Source organism: Charadrius vociferus, unplaced genomic scaffold, assembly GCF_000708025.1.
Source record: "Charadrius vociferus isolate BGI_N301 unplaced genomic scaffold, ASM70802v2 scaffold974, whole genome shotgun sequence".
NCBI classification, from domain to species: domain Eukaryota; kingdom Metazoa; phylum Chordata; class Aves; order Charadriiformes; family Charadriidae; genus Charadrius; species Charadrius vociferus.
The window spans coordinates 206,459-224,934 of record NW_009648063.1 but is presented as its reverse complement, the minus strand read 5'-3'; the positions used below and the strand labels follow the sequence as shown (position 1 = coordinate 224,934).

At 42.6% G+C, this 18,476-nt stretch overlaps 1 protein-coding gene across 1 annotated transcript in view; it reads right to left on the bottom strand.

Annotated features, from left to right (window-relative positions):
- The window catches only part of LOC104285357 (lipid phosphate phosphatase-related protein type 1), a 72,349-nt gene that overhangs the window by 7,807 nt on the left and 46,066 nt on the right, over nt 1-18,476 (bottom strand). Inside the window, exons 3-4 of the mRNA XM_009883806.1 lie at nt 13,509-13,641; nt 3,552-3,802 (exon numbers count right to left, since the gene is read on the bottom strand). Of these exons, the coding sequence (XP_009882108.1) occupies nt 3,552-3,802; nt 13,509-13,641 (384 nt within the window). The remainder of the gene's footprint in view (nt 1-3,551; nt 3,803-13,508; nt 13,642-18,476) is intronic.

The window sequence follows — 18,476 nt, the reverse complement described above, 5'->3', positions numbered from 1 at the left end:
AATTAAATATAAAAAGATGTGAAGAAAATAGAATAAATCATATTAAAAATAAACTACATGTGATTTAACTATATAAATTATTTACTCCGTTTCTTTGCTGTGCTCTTATCAGTACTCTCAAGCAGTGTATTTAGCAATGTGCAATGTGCGATAGTAGCATTCATCCTGTGTGTAATTCCTCTCCCATCTTTTTCAGAAAGACAACAGCATAGGCAGTCAAGGAGGCTTTTTTGTTTGCAAATTTAAGACATACATACATGTGTATATATATGCAAATACATGCTTATATAAATTTAGAATGGATGTTATATCTGTGATGAGAAAGGCAGAGTGGAAGAAATCGGTCTTGTCCTTTTAGCAGAAAGTGGGGAGATTTGTGATGATAGTTTATTTTCCTTGGAAAGTTCACAATTTCATACCAATATTGGAAAATTCTGTGTCCTACAAGCTTTACAGACAATCTTTACCACAGAGATCTCTACAGTGAGAGAGAAGCAGAACATTTGGCAATGATGTGTATCGGAGAACATGATGTAGTCTCTTCAATGCTCACTGCAACTGCTCGAAGTGCCAAGGCCTCAAATTTCATTGATTAGTCTAGTAGATCTTAATGCAGAAATAGAAGAAATTCTTGGTGGGGTCACAGTGACCTGGCTTGCAGAAGGGATTTCCTGTAGTGTTCTCTGCTATTCAGAGTTTCCCAAATATTAAAAGTTTCATATCCAGGTATATTGTATCACTCTAATGCAGTCAAAAAACAATCCACTCAGGCGCAGAAGACTGGTTGTGATCCAGTGTGATTAGGTAGAGTCTTCTAGCCAGATGGAGGTGACAGACAGCATTACTTGTGGATGCTGCTAGGCAGGAACTTAGCTGAAGGATCCTAAAAACACTACCAAACTGTCAACATAAGTGACTAGTTGTATCTTTCAACTATAGAGACCCTGTTGTGACCATAAAATACTCCTTGCTTTCACTCCAGAGGCAAACAGGAGGATCAGCAAGGATATCTACCTTCTCTCTACAATAAGAGGTCCTCCAGTTGTGCTGGTGAAATACTTTAATTTTCTGTGTTCTGTTTGAACATCACCATCTGTTAGATGCCCTTGTCATTTACTCTTCCATGACCTTTCTCAGAAAAGTATGAAGTAACAGTTGTTTAAAGATGATGTAACTTGGTTACCCATATGCAACATATGATTTTATCGTCTGTTTTTCGGGTTGTTTTTTTTTTTTTTTTTTTCCCCAGAAATGCTAATGAATTAAGGAGTATTTCTAGCCTATCATTTTCCATTGGGAAAGACACTTAGAAGAACGTGCTTCTAACTGTACAGCAGTGTGTACTATGTACTGTGACTGCCATCTCTTCCTGCCATACTTCTGGGAGACTAATAAAACTTCATTAGATGCCATTCTAATTTTTGTGTGCATATGGAAGCCAGGGCTGCCGGCTGTTTTCTCTTCCCCCTACTTTAGGCATACAAGATTCTTCTCTGCCTGCAGAGATTGCAAAAGTGATGCTTTGAGCTCTCCTTAGCTTCTTTGGCAGGTGACAAGAAAAATCCTAGCTGGTTAAATATAAAACCCAGATTATAAAAAAAAAAACACAACGAAAACCAAAACACAAAGCCAAACCAATCACAGTGGGAGTACTGTCACTAGCAGACTAATGAACAAATCAGTTCAAAGACAGCTGCAGAGGATACTCAAGGTTCAGAGATGGGAGGAGACTCCCAGATCTCCACAGACATTTATACGATGAAAGACAATGTCTGTGTTGATTCCATTCTCCTGCCTCCTCATGTTCAACCTGTTCTCTTTTTCTTGCTCCATGGCTCAAATCTAGAGCTTCATGCAAAATACAGCTATTACGAACCAACTACCTTGTGTTTTATGTTCAGCAGCCCACATTATCACACATATTACAATCAGCAAGATACTTCTCAAAAAATGATGCACAATTATTAAGCAAAGCTAGATCTGAACACAGCATTTCTGGTGTAATGCTCATGTTAATCTCAGCTGACAGGCAGAGAAAAGACAAGTGACACCACCTTCAGTGCTAGAGGGTGTCTTCAGGCAGAGAACTGGGCTAAAACTGGACTGTAGGCTGAAATGCCTTAAGGGCAGACTTTGATGACCTTGCAGCTCACAAATAACTCCATGTCCTGGCTCTGCCTGTGTGGGGAGAAGACCAGGCCCATTGCAGGTAGTCTTGAAAGACTGGGGCTCCAACACACTTAACTACCAGGGACTTAAGCTCATGGAGAGTTGTAGAAATCGGCCAGTTTGTAGAAGACTTGCCTTCCTAGGAAACAAGGGAGGTTAGGCAGGGGAAGTCCGTGAAAGGATGTTACCAGCTTAGGGCAGAACCAGGACCAAGCCTGATCCTGGAGCTTGCACCTAAGAGTTCATCATGATGAAAGCAGCTGCTACAACAATGTTGAGTTTATCGAGAACTGCATTTCACACACGGTTGCTTACTGTTCAGAAGTAATGCATGCAAAATGTTACAGGCTTTCCAAACACTTCACAACAAATCCTGATCAAGGGAGTTACCAGTTTACATGTCTGCCATTATTCATACAACATTCAGTGCAAACAGATGGATACTGAAACAGCAGCAGGTAGCCAATTCATTTTATAGTCATAATATGGTGTATTATTCCTCTGCTACCAAGGCCCCGGTAAAATACTCAGTAAATACTCTGTCATTAATAATTTTAAGGCTTTTTGGAAATCCTGATGACCTACAGACAGACTCTGCCACTCATTTGAGCCAAGCTACTCAGGGAAAAAAGACCTAGTTAAGCCATTTTAAGATCAGAACCAGGTTAAGTCAAAACAGCAAAACCACTGAGGTTTTCTAATTTGTGAGTAAGCTTCTTGGGTCAATTTTCAAACACTACAGAAACTTTAGCCAAAGAACACAAAGGAGCAGACAATCTGTTTCACTAGACTTTTAAAGACTGACAATTTCCTTCCTGACAGTATAGCAGTATCACCTTGTCAAGATGTCAACTGTGGTCCATCTCTTTGGGATAACAGCAAAATTCTGGCACTGACTTTTATTGCACCCTTCTTTGCACAGGGAATTCAGGCCCTAAACAAGGGGAGCAAAATCCAGCCTAGTTCAGCCTCCCACAGAAATTGCACAATTTACATTTTAAAATGTTCAACAACTCATGGCATGTGAACAAAAGAAATAGTAGTGATCCAGGAGACATTCAAGCCTCAACGTTCTTTTAACGTTCACGAGACAGGGGCAGGGAGAAGAGGCTGAATGCGTACTCAAAGACCTCTGAGAAAATCAGCAGCAAAGACAAGATTAGGAACTCATGTGTCCACATCTTACAGTGCCTCAAAGCAATGAGCATTTGATTTGCTTATGCTAGGATTGGTAAAACAGAGAGAGAAGGGGATTTTCCTCTACAGATAAAGAAAACAGCGCTCCCCAAAACAACCCTCTTTTTCTTCAAAAACAGCCCCTTCTGGATGCACGTACAGAAAACTCTCACACAAGCAAGCAAACAAGCATCACTGGCACTCACCGTGGCATATAAAGCTGAGTAGATGCTCAAAGCAGCATGTTTGGATGGAAAGGACCTCCTTGCCTTTTCGATCACCTCCACATCCCCAGTGCAGATGTTGCCGTTGTTTATGAACTGGTGGTGGGTGCGACAGTCGTTTCCAGTGTAGTTGGGTTTACAAACAGTCAGGAAGTAGGGAGCCAAGTTCCCAGTCACAACCTGGCCAGCATTTACAAATATGTCAGTGGCAAAAAGTCCAAAGGCAAACACTCCTGTGAGGAAAGGTTAAAAATAATAATTATTCAAACAGGTTTAGAAAAAAATTTTGGTACCTGAAAGGAACGAGACGTAATGAGAGGCAAGGGACCAAACCCCGCAGTCATTACCCGGAAAAATCCCCTGCTGACTCCAGCAGCGTCCTGCATCAAAGGCATGACACAGAAGACCGTGTGCTTAACTCTGACAGGTGCTTCACTCAGCAACTCCAGAAGGTCTAAGAAATGGGCTGAAAACGATAAGCATGTGCCCACGTACTTTTGTGATTCAAGCTCCGAACAGAACTGCGAGCTACAGATTTCACTGAAAACTCTGCACCTAAACACCTGTGAAGTTTCCACTATGACAAAGGCTCACAGCCTGCGGCCAGGTGTCATGCACATGAGTTTATGTGTTTTTACAAAATCTGGGCCAAAAAAAAGGTATATAACAGCTCTGAAACTGAAAGAGCAGTGTAGTGCTGAGAAACAACACTGCACTTATCTCAACGTGACTATCTAGTGTCAGGTACCTTTTGGATTTTGACTATTCGCCATCCTGATGGTGAGAAATTAAGATCCTGATCTAGCAATATTTAGCAGGTCCTTTGGGAAACATCCTAATGCTTTGCTCTGGAAGACATTTCCACACAGTTGCAGTTCAGCTTATGCACATACCCACAAATTCTATCGCATTCACTTGACCCCAGGAATATTTCCAGGATTGTGGCGTATCCCTTGCTCGATACTGCAGTTGTCACATACTCCACTGTCTCCCGACGAGTGTTACCAATACCTGCTACAGCTGCTCTGAATATATATGAGTATATTTTACTTGCATGTACTGCCTACAAACCAAAGGGACAGAAGCACAGGATTGCAGAAATGCCAAACCCAAAAGTACTGAAAGACTAAATCAGCTCCCCTTTCCCGCTTCCCATCACTAAGGCGGGTTATAGTGTCACAAAAATTTAGAACAAATAAATATTTTCTTTTGGTGTGGGAATACTGGGTGCCATATTTTTGCTTTCTCCCTCCTGTAGCTTTGAAAGCAAAAGCCGTTTAAATTATAAATCAGCTAAGATTGCTCTGTATTTAAATATGACCAAGAGCTGGAGCTCCAGGGTAAACATCTTAGGAGAGCTGTGATAAAATCTTAAGAGCTGGCACCACCACGGTTATAACAACTTCACTGCTTATCTGTAGTGAGTTAAAAACAAAAAAAAAAAGGAAAAAGATTGCTATAGTCTGAGAAAGAAAAAATATCAGGGAGCCAGCAATATAATCCAGCAGAAAATGCTTTATGTCAAATTAACAGGATTCAAGGATCGCTCTGCAGATATTGTCACCCACTGTGCAGCCGACAGAAAGCAGAAGGGCTACAGCGGGCACAGTTAGGTCCTTCTAAACACCCAGGGCCCGTCTACACACGGGATGCTTCATAAAATAAAACCCGTAACGAAAAATGGATTCATTGTACGAATGTCAAGTGGGGCTTCCCAGAGACGGTGCAGTGGGACAGATTCAGCTGTGCTGCAACACAAATTCCTCGCTGGGGTACTGGTGGGAAGAGCCTGGAGCAGCCGCAGCAGCGCAGAGCCGTTTGTCCCCACCACACTTCCCCACGGTCCGGAAGGAGTGGTACCACAGTGAAGACGATTTGGGGGACTGAATTTATTACTATTCACTATGTGAGTCTATTATCATCATTCGTTATTAATGAACTGATGCGTGATCATGGATTTAACAAGTCCGTGGTGGTGGAAGGGGGAGGTAGCCTTCCTCTGGTTCTACACTGCAGGACTGGCCCCTGACTTTTTACTGGCATGACGGTCTTCGCCCCGCTTATCCTGCAAAGTGTGTTCAAAAGGGAAACGGAGAGGGCACTGACACTGCTCCTTTATTTCCTTTATCCCTCTGCTAATATTTTAAATCAATGGTTTTCCACAGCCAGTAGAACTCCTCATCTCCATTAGCCAGTGCACAAACAAGTTCAAGTGAAAAAGGCAGTAGGTATCTTTCCAGCCTGGTGAAACAGCAAGTTATGCCAGAGATGAATCTTGTTTCATACACTGCTCTTTGACCAAATTCTTAGGCTTTTTTGGCACAACTTGCTTTAAATGGCATCTTTTTGATGCACTGTGCATATCACAGGGAATGTAGTGAGGATTATTACCCAGCCCTTTACAATACTTGGAGGAAATCTAAGAGCCAGACAAACACTGGAGTCTGGTCCACGGTCTTTATGGCATAAGCAGGTACAAACCAGGAATGGGGGTGTTTCACAAAAAGCTCACGGGCTTCACAAAGTTATTTCACTCTCTAGGCAGTGCACAGGTACAAAGGCGGTTCCATGTTTTTCTCAAAAAAAAAAAAAAAAGTTTCAACACCTGCATTTTCTCAATATTTGGTAGCAGTGAAAGTGCTGGTGCAGGCTCAGCTCCTGAGCGCTGCAGTACTCCGCAAAACAGCAGAACAAGCCACGGCTGAAACCTTTATCATGCTCTGACTGTGATGCATATTGATCACTGTAATTTCCCTCTTGCAGTTCTGCCAAACTGCGCTGTATGAAAACCATAGCTATATGTGCAGCAATGAATTCAGCTAGCAGGAATTTATCCCTTGCTGATTACACATCATTTACTCTCTGGAGACTTTGAGACACGGTTGGCTGAAATTGATTTAAAGGCTGTGCCACCAGTGAGCCTGGGTAGTGGTGGAGAGTCCCCTGATGGTTTTTGTACCTCGGGAATCCATCTGTTCAATGGATTTTTTCAATGACCTACAGCAGCTAAGCTAACTGACCAGAACACGAGAATGCAGTGACGTGATTGCCAGGTTTTTAGAGACAGACAAATTGCTGCTGAAAGGCTTCATGGGAAGGGCAACTAGCCCCATCTCTTCAGGGTCATACAGCTGAAGTCCGTGATATAATGCCATGGAGAGAGAACAGAAGAACATGTACTTCTTCCAGGCTTTGATGCTCAGATGTAATGGGAGGTGATGTCATCCTGCTAAGGAGCATGTGCCTTACCTCACCGTGCTCACTCTGGTCTAGAAAACCTGTCAGTGAACTTTAGTCCAGAACTTGGCATACGCTGAGAAAAGGTGTAAAGTGTGCAAGCCACATGGGAAGAAGACCTACAGACTCTACAGCTGGCTACTAGCAGAAAGGATGGAGAGAGGTTAATTTCATTTACGTAATGCCCCTCCTTCCCTTCATCCACACCTGTCACACAGTCAGGTTGCACAAAGAGGACTTAAAGAAGGAGCAGAAGCTATTTCTGGAAAGGCTTCCTGACTTTTTGTCACTGTCCTGGCCCTCAGCTGTGTTCGTGTGTGTCAGTAGCAGCCAGAAAGAAGAAGCTAGAAGGGAAACCACTAAGCAGAAAGTAAGCGGGAGAGAGACTAATTTAGGCCAGAGATAGAAGGTAGTCTATACTTCCTGGTACCCTCTTTAGCCACCCCAAAGTCCAAGAAGAAGGAACTGAGGATCAGATTTGAACAAATCTTTACCTCCAGTGAGAAAGACCTTAGACAAAATAAATGTGCAAACCAAAAAAAGAACAAGCAAGGAAAGTCCTGTTCAAAAATGCTGAGGACAAACAACACGAACCTTAAATCTTTGCAGCTCCACCTTACCTGAGCTAACACTTGCCTTGGCAGAAGAATCTAAATCTTCAGCAGCTTCAATTTTGAATGCTTCAGTTTTAATTTCTCTACTTAGCCTCCCCCTAAATTGCTGCCAAAAAGTCCTCCAAGCACAAACTCATAATTTCTGGGCTCTCATTCATACGCTACTCTAATGGTCTTTCTCCTACCGAGCTCCCTGTGTGACTGTTCATCAGTCTTGTCACCTCCAGCTCTGTCTATTGCTTTTGCTAGAGGAGTCATCTGCCCTGAAGAAGAATACAGCTCTCCTTGCTCACTGTAACCTCAGTACAACCCTGTCTTCTCCACGCAACTCATGCTCAAGCTCTCTCATCTTCCACCCTGAATCTCTCTAACATCAGTGACTGCAGCTGCTTGCTGACTCCATGGAAACTCTCACTATTACAGACATTTAAAATGCCACTGATTTGAAACAAAACAACAACAAAAAAACAGCAATAAAAATAAACTAAAAAATCCTGGGAGATATAGAAGAGCAGGTGAAAAGACATCAGGAAGTGAGAAGCCAGTGGGTGGAAGTGAGAATGAGGAGATAGAAAGCTTTATTAGAGAAAAACTATGAAACCCTTAAGTAAAATGACAAAAGAAACAATGCATTGAAAGGTTCATGAGACATCAGAAGCTGTGCTCTTCAGTAACATATCATCATATCTTCTCCCAACTGCATTTATTTAGGCACTCCTCTCTCTCCCAGTGCCCAGTCAATTATCTGAATTCGTCACACACAACCTAATTCACTCAGAAAACATTCGTAATACACATGTGCACTCAACACTCTCCCCAACCCCTTTTCCACCCCTATGTTTTTTAAAGAATATTAGAGTTTCAACGGAGGGAGTCCCTGGAAGGACTCACGGCTCTACGGAAATGCTGTTCCTCAGCCCATCTCTGAAGGTTTTGCTCTAATAGCCCTGTGCATCCAATAAAGCCATACATTTATAGCCCTGTGACTCAGTCTCTGCTAAACCACTCTTCATCATTATATCTTAAAGGGTGCTGTTAAAGGAGATCTGTATCATTAATCCATTTTACAACCAAAGAGATGGGGATTGCAGGGAAATTTATTGCCTGTTGCCATGGCACCAGAAGCGGGCTCAACAGCAAGCTTCTTCTGAGCACTTACAATCTGATCACAGGCTTAGCTTTGATCTCCCAGTGAAGACCCCACAAAGCCCACTGCACCAGGCACCTACTGCCTCTTGTGTCTGCCTGCTTCACCTGCGAGTGTCCTTCCTGGACACTGTTCCCTGACGACATAAGAAGGAAGACATATGGTCTGAGCATGCGAGAAGAAATTCAGTTCCCAGTGCAAAAGTACTCTGGAGCCTCAAGACTCCTCCCCATAGACACACAGGATTTCTTTCTTCCTCGCTGCTTCACAACTATCTTTTTTCATCTAGACAATGGCCAGCTCACAGCCTGGCATAAAAGGGAACAGTAAGGGTTGATTTGTCCCCAACACAGTGACCTGCTTCTCATTGAGGACGTTCTTCAGTGATAAGAAGGGTGTTGTTATACAGGAGTTTAAGCTGCTGCTGCAGCAGTTTAGGTTAGAGGCAGCACACCCAAATACAGCTTGAGCCCTGCTGAAAGGCAGCCAGTTAATAACAGAACATGCATTGTTTCACAGTGAACTTCAGATCTAAAGCACACAGAAGGATAAGGTCAGGCAAACTACGTCCTGCAGCTGCCTGGGGGATTGACATCAGCGCTCTGGGGTATATCTATCCTATTACAATAAACTCAATGTGTATAAATCTTGTAAAGCTTTATTTGCTCAACTAAAGCCTTAATTTGCTGAAATAAAGCCCTAATTTCATTATTTAGCTGCCCACTGTGAGGTGTCACCGTGCTTTAAATTAAGCTGTCAGCAGAAGCTGATCTGCGCCATTTGTTAACTGCAAATTATGCAGCCCCAAAGTAAAAGCCGCTGGTAGCAAATTCACCAAGCACGTTGCATTTATACATATCTGAACCCGAGAGAGGCTACTTGCATGTTATCAGGGCTTTGCAGGTATACAACTTAATCACATGGATTAGAAACCTAATAGAATGAAATGGAACACAATACGCACTCTAGTCACCCTGCCAAACTGAGTCAGGGAGGTCTGAATGCATGATCCTGGGGGTATGATAGCAGTGTATACAAACACAATAAATCCTTGACTGAAACCATTCACTAAATAATGGTAAAGCAATTTATAACCTCTATTTGCAATACAAATGACAAAGTAGAACGTGGAAGCAAATGCAAGATGGCAAGATGTTAACAAAGTACTGAAAGGGAAATTACCTCAAGAAAAGGTATATAAAAATACAAAAAGGCTGTGTGTACTCAAGTTGGGAGACAGGGAGAAGAGGCAGAGGCCCAAGAAACAACCACTCTTCCCCCCCTGGTTTCTCAAAGGTCCAGCACATAAACGGCAAATTTTGGCAGCAGAAATTAATAATTAAACTGTTGGGAGCGGTGGGGAGAGGAGGGAGGAGAGATGATGTGACTAAAGAATAGCAGTGCAGCACCAATATTTTAGACAGAAAAAACTGCTCCAAAGCAATTGCACACCACTTGTTTCACCTGAAAATCTTCAAAATAAATGTCTGTGGAAGCAGCCATAAAAGATAAAGAGGAAGATGGAACAAATTGCAACATATATCAAAGTCTGATGTTTCCAAGCTAAGCCAGCTTTTTTCCACTGATAAAGGAATTGATTTTCTAAGTACAGGGAACATAGTAGGTTTCACCTATCTAGGTTGCAGTAAAGGACTTAACAGCAAGTTGAGAGACAGCCCTTTGCCACAAAAGCAAATGTCTACCGATGCAGAATTCAAGTCTGGGCCAGGAAGCAAGATGAGATTTTGGTTCTGCTTCCTGTGGACAAAGAACCAGGGAGGGATTTAAGACGAAGCTCAACATTCAAAGTCCTCACTAAACTAAGGAGGGGAGAATCTTAGAAACAGACAGCTGATGAGGGCTTGAGGAAAACACGGAGAGAATAAGCAGAGAGCACAGTAGGAAAGGTAAGGAAAATCAAGGAAAAGAAACATGGGGCTTCACCAACATCCCAGAAGACTTGCGGCTTCTTGGTTTTGCTTAATTCTTTGCACCACTATCAAAGTTCAAAAAAGTGCTTCGTTCTGTACACATGAAGAAAAAGCAAGAGGGGAAAAGGCTCACCTAGCAACCAAATCCAAAATATCCCGTGGAGACAGTATGACAAGGATGCTTATCTTTTGCATCACCAAAAGTAGTCTGGAGTTTCCCCTTTTGTTTCTCTTTCCTTACAAAATCTAAGTGAACATTCAATGAAGTATCTATAACTTTCTCCTTGTTTTGCAGCAAGCACATTTAGGCTACTATTCTTGAAACACCATCTCTTCCCAGCAGCTGTAGTTACAGTCAGGGAGGGAGAAAATGACTCTTTGCCTTTCTAAAATTTGGAAATAGCAATTCTCAAAAGATCTCCATGATGAGCCTTGCAGGGTCGGGAATTAGTGTTCATTTTTCCTGACATATGAGCACCCAGATACATATTTCTCATTCTTTTGAGTAATACCAACTGTAATGACTTATAAGGCAATATTCCAATGAGTTAATTTACTACTTTTTGCAGCTACTCACTTAAGACTCTTGGTCACACATTTGGGCCAAAAGATATCATCAGATGTGGATATTCCAATGAATATGTACCAAGAGTAAACTGGCAGCAAACTTCTTTGCTACAAGCCAGACTGCTTGCTAGGGTATCTTGGAAGGCAACCTACTTAATCAGTTCTGTAACTTATGGCCCTCAAGTTTAGCAAGAGAAGATACACACAAGGAAATCCACATATGAGCAACATGGTAGTCTCTCCAGACTCAAGCATCCAGGGAGCCTTTTTGTAGAGTAATCAGCATTATGGAGCTAACTTCCCTGATCATCCAGCACGGTCTACAGCTGTTCAGTCCATGCAATGTTTGCAAAATGCTGCGGGAATGAAAAACATGCAACTATTTTAATTCCTTTCATAAATTATTTCAGCCACTTTTCAACAAACTCTGCTTCTCCTTTTACTGCAGAGGCAGGGAGAAGGTTTCACAAGAAAACAAGCAATCAGTGTAGTTTAAGATGAGACGAACACTTAAAGCCATTCCTAATATTAACTTCCTTTTTCTCGGGAAGAAAAACAAAGCTGCAAAGCCAAGATTGTTTTCTCTAGCAGGGTTTGTATCCTACTACTCTCCAGGAGTCCACTCTATTATCGCTATCCCCTCCTCTTCCACCAAAAGAGAAACAATAGCATGAATATTTAAGAATAAAGCTAACTATGTAAGAAAACATACAGAACAAGCGCTTAACCTCTATGGTTTAAGCTCTTTTAGTGCTGACCCCACAGGCGAGAGTATTTGATCAGGAATTTGCAACACGCTGAATGTGCTGGAACAGTCAAACAGCCCTGGGTGGTCCAGCGGACTCCGGTACCCTGCTTCTCTCCTAATGGCAGTTTACTACCCATCAATATATCCTAGAGGTTATCTGAAGTTCAAGGGTATTTTACTTTTATCCACATTCCCATGTCTTTTGTTTTCATCAGCAGCACACAGGCCGGGCCTGAGTAATGAACCACAGGTGGTCTGTCTCCACCCTCAGTGTGGGAGAAGGTAAAAAAACATCTCACTTCCTAACTTCCATGCACAAAGCAGGAGGTACAGAGAGAGGAGAGGGAGAAAGAAAACTATGGCTCTTCCTCCTTTGCAGCATGTATTTGCTGCTGATGAAAACCTTAGCACAGGATGAGACTTTCAACTCCATGCTCTGAGCAAGTATCCCTGCCTGCAGCCAGGGCCGTGCTCTGCGGAAGCAATACAACCCTTGCCACAGTCACAGCAGACATTTTTCTTCCAGATAAAGCTCAAAAATTCAGCAGTGACCGGAAAGAGACGATCCAGATATTTTCAGCTTTTTGTTCTGTGGCTTCTTTTAACTGAGACTGTGACTCCGGACCCAGCTCCCTGTAAGATGCAATGTGTAAGGATGCTTTATCTCTAAGATTATACGGAGATGGAGGTTCCATGATGTTCTGTGGGCAAAGCCCCTTTTGGTCAGTGGGGAGACATGTTTGCCACTGGCCCATACCAGCAGCCAAGCCATCCCATCCCATCCCATCCCATGCATGAACCCAGGACTTCTCATGGATGAGTAAGGAGGGAAACTGGAGCCCCTTGCACATGCAGTCCAGAGCTGCCACCTTCTTACTCTGCTGCTACAAGGCAGTAGCAAGTGAGCAACAGCCCTCCTAATTCCTAAACACTGAGGGATGCAGTTTGGGCAGCTGTAAATCGCTGTGAATTGGGAAACCTTCAGAGGACCACCAGATTCTCTGTGCCACAGTGGAAACGCAAGCTGCAATGCTGTTCCTCTTCCTGCTTCAAAAGAACCATGGAACGGTCCCCCCAGTAAGGTCTCGTAGGCATTTTTTCCACTAATCAACAGTATGAAAAAGGCATAGCGGCTTGCAAGCACCATATAAAGCAACCTCCAAATGGTTTAGTGACAGAACTTCTTCATTCATTTCTCAGCGATTAACCCAATGAAAGCTCTAACAAAAAACAAATACAATAAAAATAAGAACGTTATTCTGAAGTGGACTTTGGGCTTTTTTACGCTGTGCTCAGCTGAACATTATGTGGCAGAGCTATGGATGTTAAAATTAGAGCTGAAAAGAAAAATGCCAAAGAGATGGGCTGGTGAAGACCAATTTGTAAGTAAAATGGGAAGCTTACACAGAATAGCAATGATGGAATTATTCATATAAGGATTTGATTGGCATAACCTTTCTTCAAGGGTCCAGAAGCATTAAGCTCAGCAGAATAGGATATAAACCAGCTCCAGACAGCATGATATGGCACATTTTGAACGTTACCTTGCAAATCCCGAGGGGGGCTATCCCTCTAAGGTGGGAGATGCCTGCAAAGATTTCACAGCTTAATTAATTTTGTGGTGTAGATTTTTAGGATGTTTCATTCTGTTTTGGTGCAAACAGGAACTAAACTTGCAATGCTCAGGATGCTTACCTATAAAACGTATTATTCTTCGAAGCAGCGGGTTCAGGTAACAGCACTCTCCAGTCAAAATAGTTTTCTCTTGAATAATTAGGGTTTCTCGGGTTGACTTTATGAAATACATGGATATCTCACCAATAAAAATCTGCCAGGAAAGGGAAAGAAACAGAAGGTTAAAAATGACATAAGCAAACACTAAAACATGAGTGTCTGGTTCCAGCCCACAGAAGCTACTACCCAACAGTCTTTGGGACTAAGCAATGTCTTTGGGACATGGCACTTCCACATCGAGGCCACACTTACTCACTCGAGATGAACTGACATAGACCCAGGTCCCAGCCAAGAAAAGGATCTGTCACTCTTGTACTTAGTGGCAAAACACAGCAAATTTTAGGCCGCCTTATACTAACTCCTGGGATACAGGGGGCAAACAGAGCTTTATGGATTCTGTGAATCACAGAATCATACAGAATCACAGAATGGTAGAGGTTAAGAGGGACCTTTGGACATAATCTAATGCCAAAAGAGGATCACCTAGAGCAGGTTGCACAAGATTGCATCCAGGTGGGTGTTGAATATCTCCAGAGGAGGAGACTCCACAACGTCCTTGGGCAGCCTGTGCCACTGCTCTGTCACCCTCAAAGTAAAAAATTTTTTCTCATGTTGAGATGGAATTTCCTGCCTTCCAGTTTGTGCCTGTTGCCCTTTGTCCTGTCACTGGGCACCACTGAAAAGAGTCTGGCCTCATCCTCTTCACACCCGCCCTTTACATATTTATAAGCATTGATGAGATCCCCTCTTGGTCTTCTCTTCTCTTCTCCAGGCTAAACAGACTCAGGTGTCTCAGCCTTTCCTCATGAGAGAGATGCTCCAGTCCCTTCCTTATCTCTGTATCCCTCCACTGGACTCTCTTCGGTAGTTCCCTGTCTTTCTTGAACTGGGGAGCTGAGAACTGGACACAGGGCTCCAGACATGGCCTCAGCAGGGCAGAGTAGAGTGGTAGAATGACCTCCCTCGCCCCTTGGAGCCAGAAGCTCCCATTTTTACTGAGACTGGCATGGAATTTGTCATATCCTGCTATTAGCACTTAGAATTTACTGATAGTATGGACTTCATAGATGGAAGGCTTCTTGACATCTGGGGAAGTGGAAAGTAATTCTGCAGAATTCCAACCCAACATTTTACCAGCAAACCCCAGCACTATTGGATGCTTCCTCCAGCCCCTACACCTTCAGAAACTTAGATTCTTCAAAGTCGGCCAGGTAAATTACAGAGCTCCCGCCAACTTTGAAAAGAAATTTAGATGAAGGACATCCCTGCAATGGAAATTTATCTGAAGTCACAAAACTTTCGGGGAGGTCAGTGAAAATTCTGGACAAACGTATTGTGTTTGTACTAGTGACGTAAAAATTGCGAGGGTATGGGAGCAGCACGGCCACTCACCCACACCGTTATACGGCTAGCATGGTCTATGCCATAGCCTGGCCTGGTGACAACAGCCTCTCAGAAAACGCCTCGGATGAGTCCCACAAGGAAAGCTGCATGCAGCCACTGCTATTTACGCAGGAGGAGTTTAGCCATTTGGCCACAGATTGCACATGCCAGCTAGTCTGAGGGCCAGAGGATGACTTCTGGCTTGTTTTGTTTACTAAATGTACTGTTTTACTCACCAGAACATCAAAATTGATGTCTCTGGGGTTCCATTGATCTTGACATTAGCGCTGCTTATGTATTATGTATTTTTTTGTGATCAGAACATTCATGCTTTCTGTAAAAACGGTAACAGCTTCCCAAAGGAGCAACACCAGTATTTCCTAAGCACTCAGAATTAATACAAGTCTGTCACACAGATGCCTATCTGTCTTAGCTAAAGCTGGACAGAATTTGATCACACACTTTAGAGGCAGCGACAGTCCACCCGCAGCGTAGTGAAAATCCCACTTAGCGTGCTTTGTCACCAGGGAAGGGGAAACTGGCAGCTTTTTAGCAAGACAGAGTTTGTAATGAAAGTACTTAGAAAAAAAGCCAGTCTGAAGGGGAAGAAATGAGCTTTTAAAAGGGGAGCACTCAAAAGAATTAATTTCACACTTTAATATAAGACCGACAAGAGGAATCCATAGTGCTAGGGAATGGTCAGAGAAATGCGTAACAGAAGTGTGTATGTGCACACAAATGCACAGACACCCAGAGTTACTATAAATATCAAGGAACTAGTCTTAGTTCATTTTGACTGCTGGAATGGTGTGTTGTTTCAAGGGCAACAATTTATCCTTATTAAGCCAGATGAACATCCTTATTGATTATTGACATTCAAGCCAAGTATGCTCAACCTTTTTATAATTCTAACCGCTGATGGCGAGAGATGTGGAGTTGTAAAATGTACGTCGATAATGGAATCTGGGGGTGGGAGCCGATGCATGGGAGCCGCGCTGAAATATTGCCTTGATCCCGTTTCACTCCATCTGCTCTTAACAGAATTGGCAAGCAGTTCAATAAGCTCAGCTCACTAACTATGGGGCTGGGAATTAAGAAAAAGACCATCTGCACTAAAGCAGTTTAAAAGTGACACTCAAACCGTTTATTATTTGAATTACGATAATGTTCAGAAGTCTGAATTAATGCTTTGGCTCTTTGTCTGCCTGGGGCTGTACATACACATTGAGAAACAATTCACACCCTGAGGAAATTCTACTCTGTGAAGACATGGGTTCGTGGACTATAAAAATCCCAAACTTTCAAATAAGAGACTTAGGTATAAAATATATTAACAGTCCTCCCTTAACAATACATACGTTTTTAAAGTTTCTTTGCATTGGAAGTTAACTGAATATTTTCCTGCTTCAATTTCCATCTTTATTTCTACAAATTTATCTGTCTGGCATACTCCTAGCAACTCCCATGTGGATAAATAAGTTCCACTTAGATTTCGGAGTATATTTTGCCAGGCTATAAATCTGTTCAATTCCATTCCACTGATTTAAGCAGTTATCCCAGATTTCCTACAGTATAACAGATCAAAATGTCATTTTTGAAGTGAACAGTGCCTTTGGTTTAATACAGAGTTTAAGTGTATAGTAATAATGCTGTATTTATGAGGTGATATGAGATGATTCAACGTAACTGGACTATTCCTATGGTGCCATCTCTGGCACTGAATTTAGTTGGCTGAATCTGAAGATTTTGTTTCTTTGTATGTTTAATGTGGGCTCCAGAAAGTGAGCCTTGCTGTTCTCTAAAAATTCAATGAGTGCTTGGGTACCTAGTTTTGATAGCTAATCTAGCTGTGCAAAATTGAATGTGGTCTGAATAGCTCCTCAAAGAACCAATTTTTTATTTTTTTTAATCCAGGCATTTCTAAAGCCAAGTAACTCCACTGATTCTCATGATTTAAAACCTGATGATTCTGAATGAGAAGGGTCTGCACCAAGCCAAGTTGTCCAGCTGGCCTCCCAAAATCCATCACTGACACTGTTAAGTACCCAAACTTCTGCCAGAACAGAATCAGCACCCCCAGGAATTGGTACAATTCAGTTCTAAATCTGAAATCTAAATATAGATATACAGATATGGGTAGAAAAAGAAAACAGCAAGCAAACTACTTATTTTATTTCCGTTTGGGAAAACAATGCAAGGTTAATGAACAGCTGTAGCACACTGGCTTAATTACATAGTAGAAATGGCAAGAAAATGGCAGTGGAGCCTGGGGACCGAAAGCACAGGCGATCTGCAGTCTGAGGTGATGCAGGCAATAGGGAAGCGCAGGTGGTGCCACTGGATGTGATTTTGTTCTTGATTTCCTGAATGCAACAGCAGCTCAACTACAATGAGGTTATGTTGCATGGAAACCCTTGCTCACATTCCTTTTCCTATTACTATTAGGTAAAAATACTGCGATGATGCCCCAAAGCTCCGGTATGAATTATAAATACCAATCCAGCAGTCATTTTTCCTCTGCTGATTTCAACCTGTCCATTGAGAAAACTCCTTCAATTAGCCCTGCCTTCCCATTACCGGCAGTGTCACCAAACACTTGCTCCTCAGCATTCAGCTCTCAGCAACCTCTGCTGAACATGCTGTACTTATTTCCTGGCTCCTTCTGAGCAAAGAGACAGATAAAATGATCTGTCCCATTTTCCTCTTCAACAACCTTTTGTCAACAACAGCCAAATGATAGATTTGAAAATGACAGTCCTTCAACTTGTGAACAGACATTTTCAGACAGTGAAATACCACATCTTCCCCTTTCAAGTTCTCAGCACAACATGAGCACCCAATACTCCCCGCACTCCTGTACGGATTACCAACAGTTTTTTAATTTAAGTATCAACTTAATCAACAAAACAATGCAACTACTGCGTTTAAAGGGACATGGAATCTTAATCTTTTCTTTAATTTTTTTTTTTCCTGTAACACTTTCTGATAAGATCCCTGTCTCCTTGCCAGATGATTCTTTGCACAACTGCATTCTAAAAATAGATTGGGGTAAATATCAAGAAGAGCTGTTTCTGTAAGGATAAACTAAGATAAACTACCCAGGAATGAATCTGGATTACAGCCAGGAGGATGTTGCAGAAGCGCGGCATTCCGGAGCAGCGCTCCTGCAGGAACTGTGCAGTGGGGTGAGGGTGGGGGGCAGCCTTGAAGAGTGATAGTCACATTAGAAAAGTAATTATTGCTGGTGCTGACAGCCAAGGATGGGTCCAGCTTTAAGACTTTCGTTCCTTTTACCAGTTTCATTCAGGACATTAGCCTTGTTCCTCATTTCAAATCCCCTAGCAAAGCTGAGGACTGCACCCCACCTTCACTCCCCTGCCACATGTTGGCTTACCTCTGCTCCAGCAGCCAAAATCTTCCTCCCTAGCCGTGTTTCTCCAAACTGCTGTGCATATAGAGTGCCACAATTTGCTTCCTCCTATGCATGAACTGGCTCACCACCAGTCACGCTGCCCCAAGACTCGCCTCCTTTCTTCCCCACCTCCT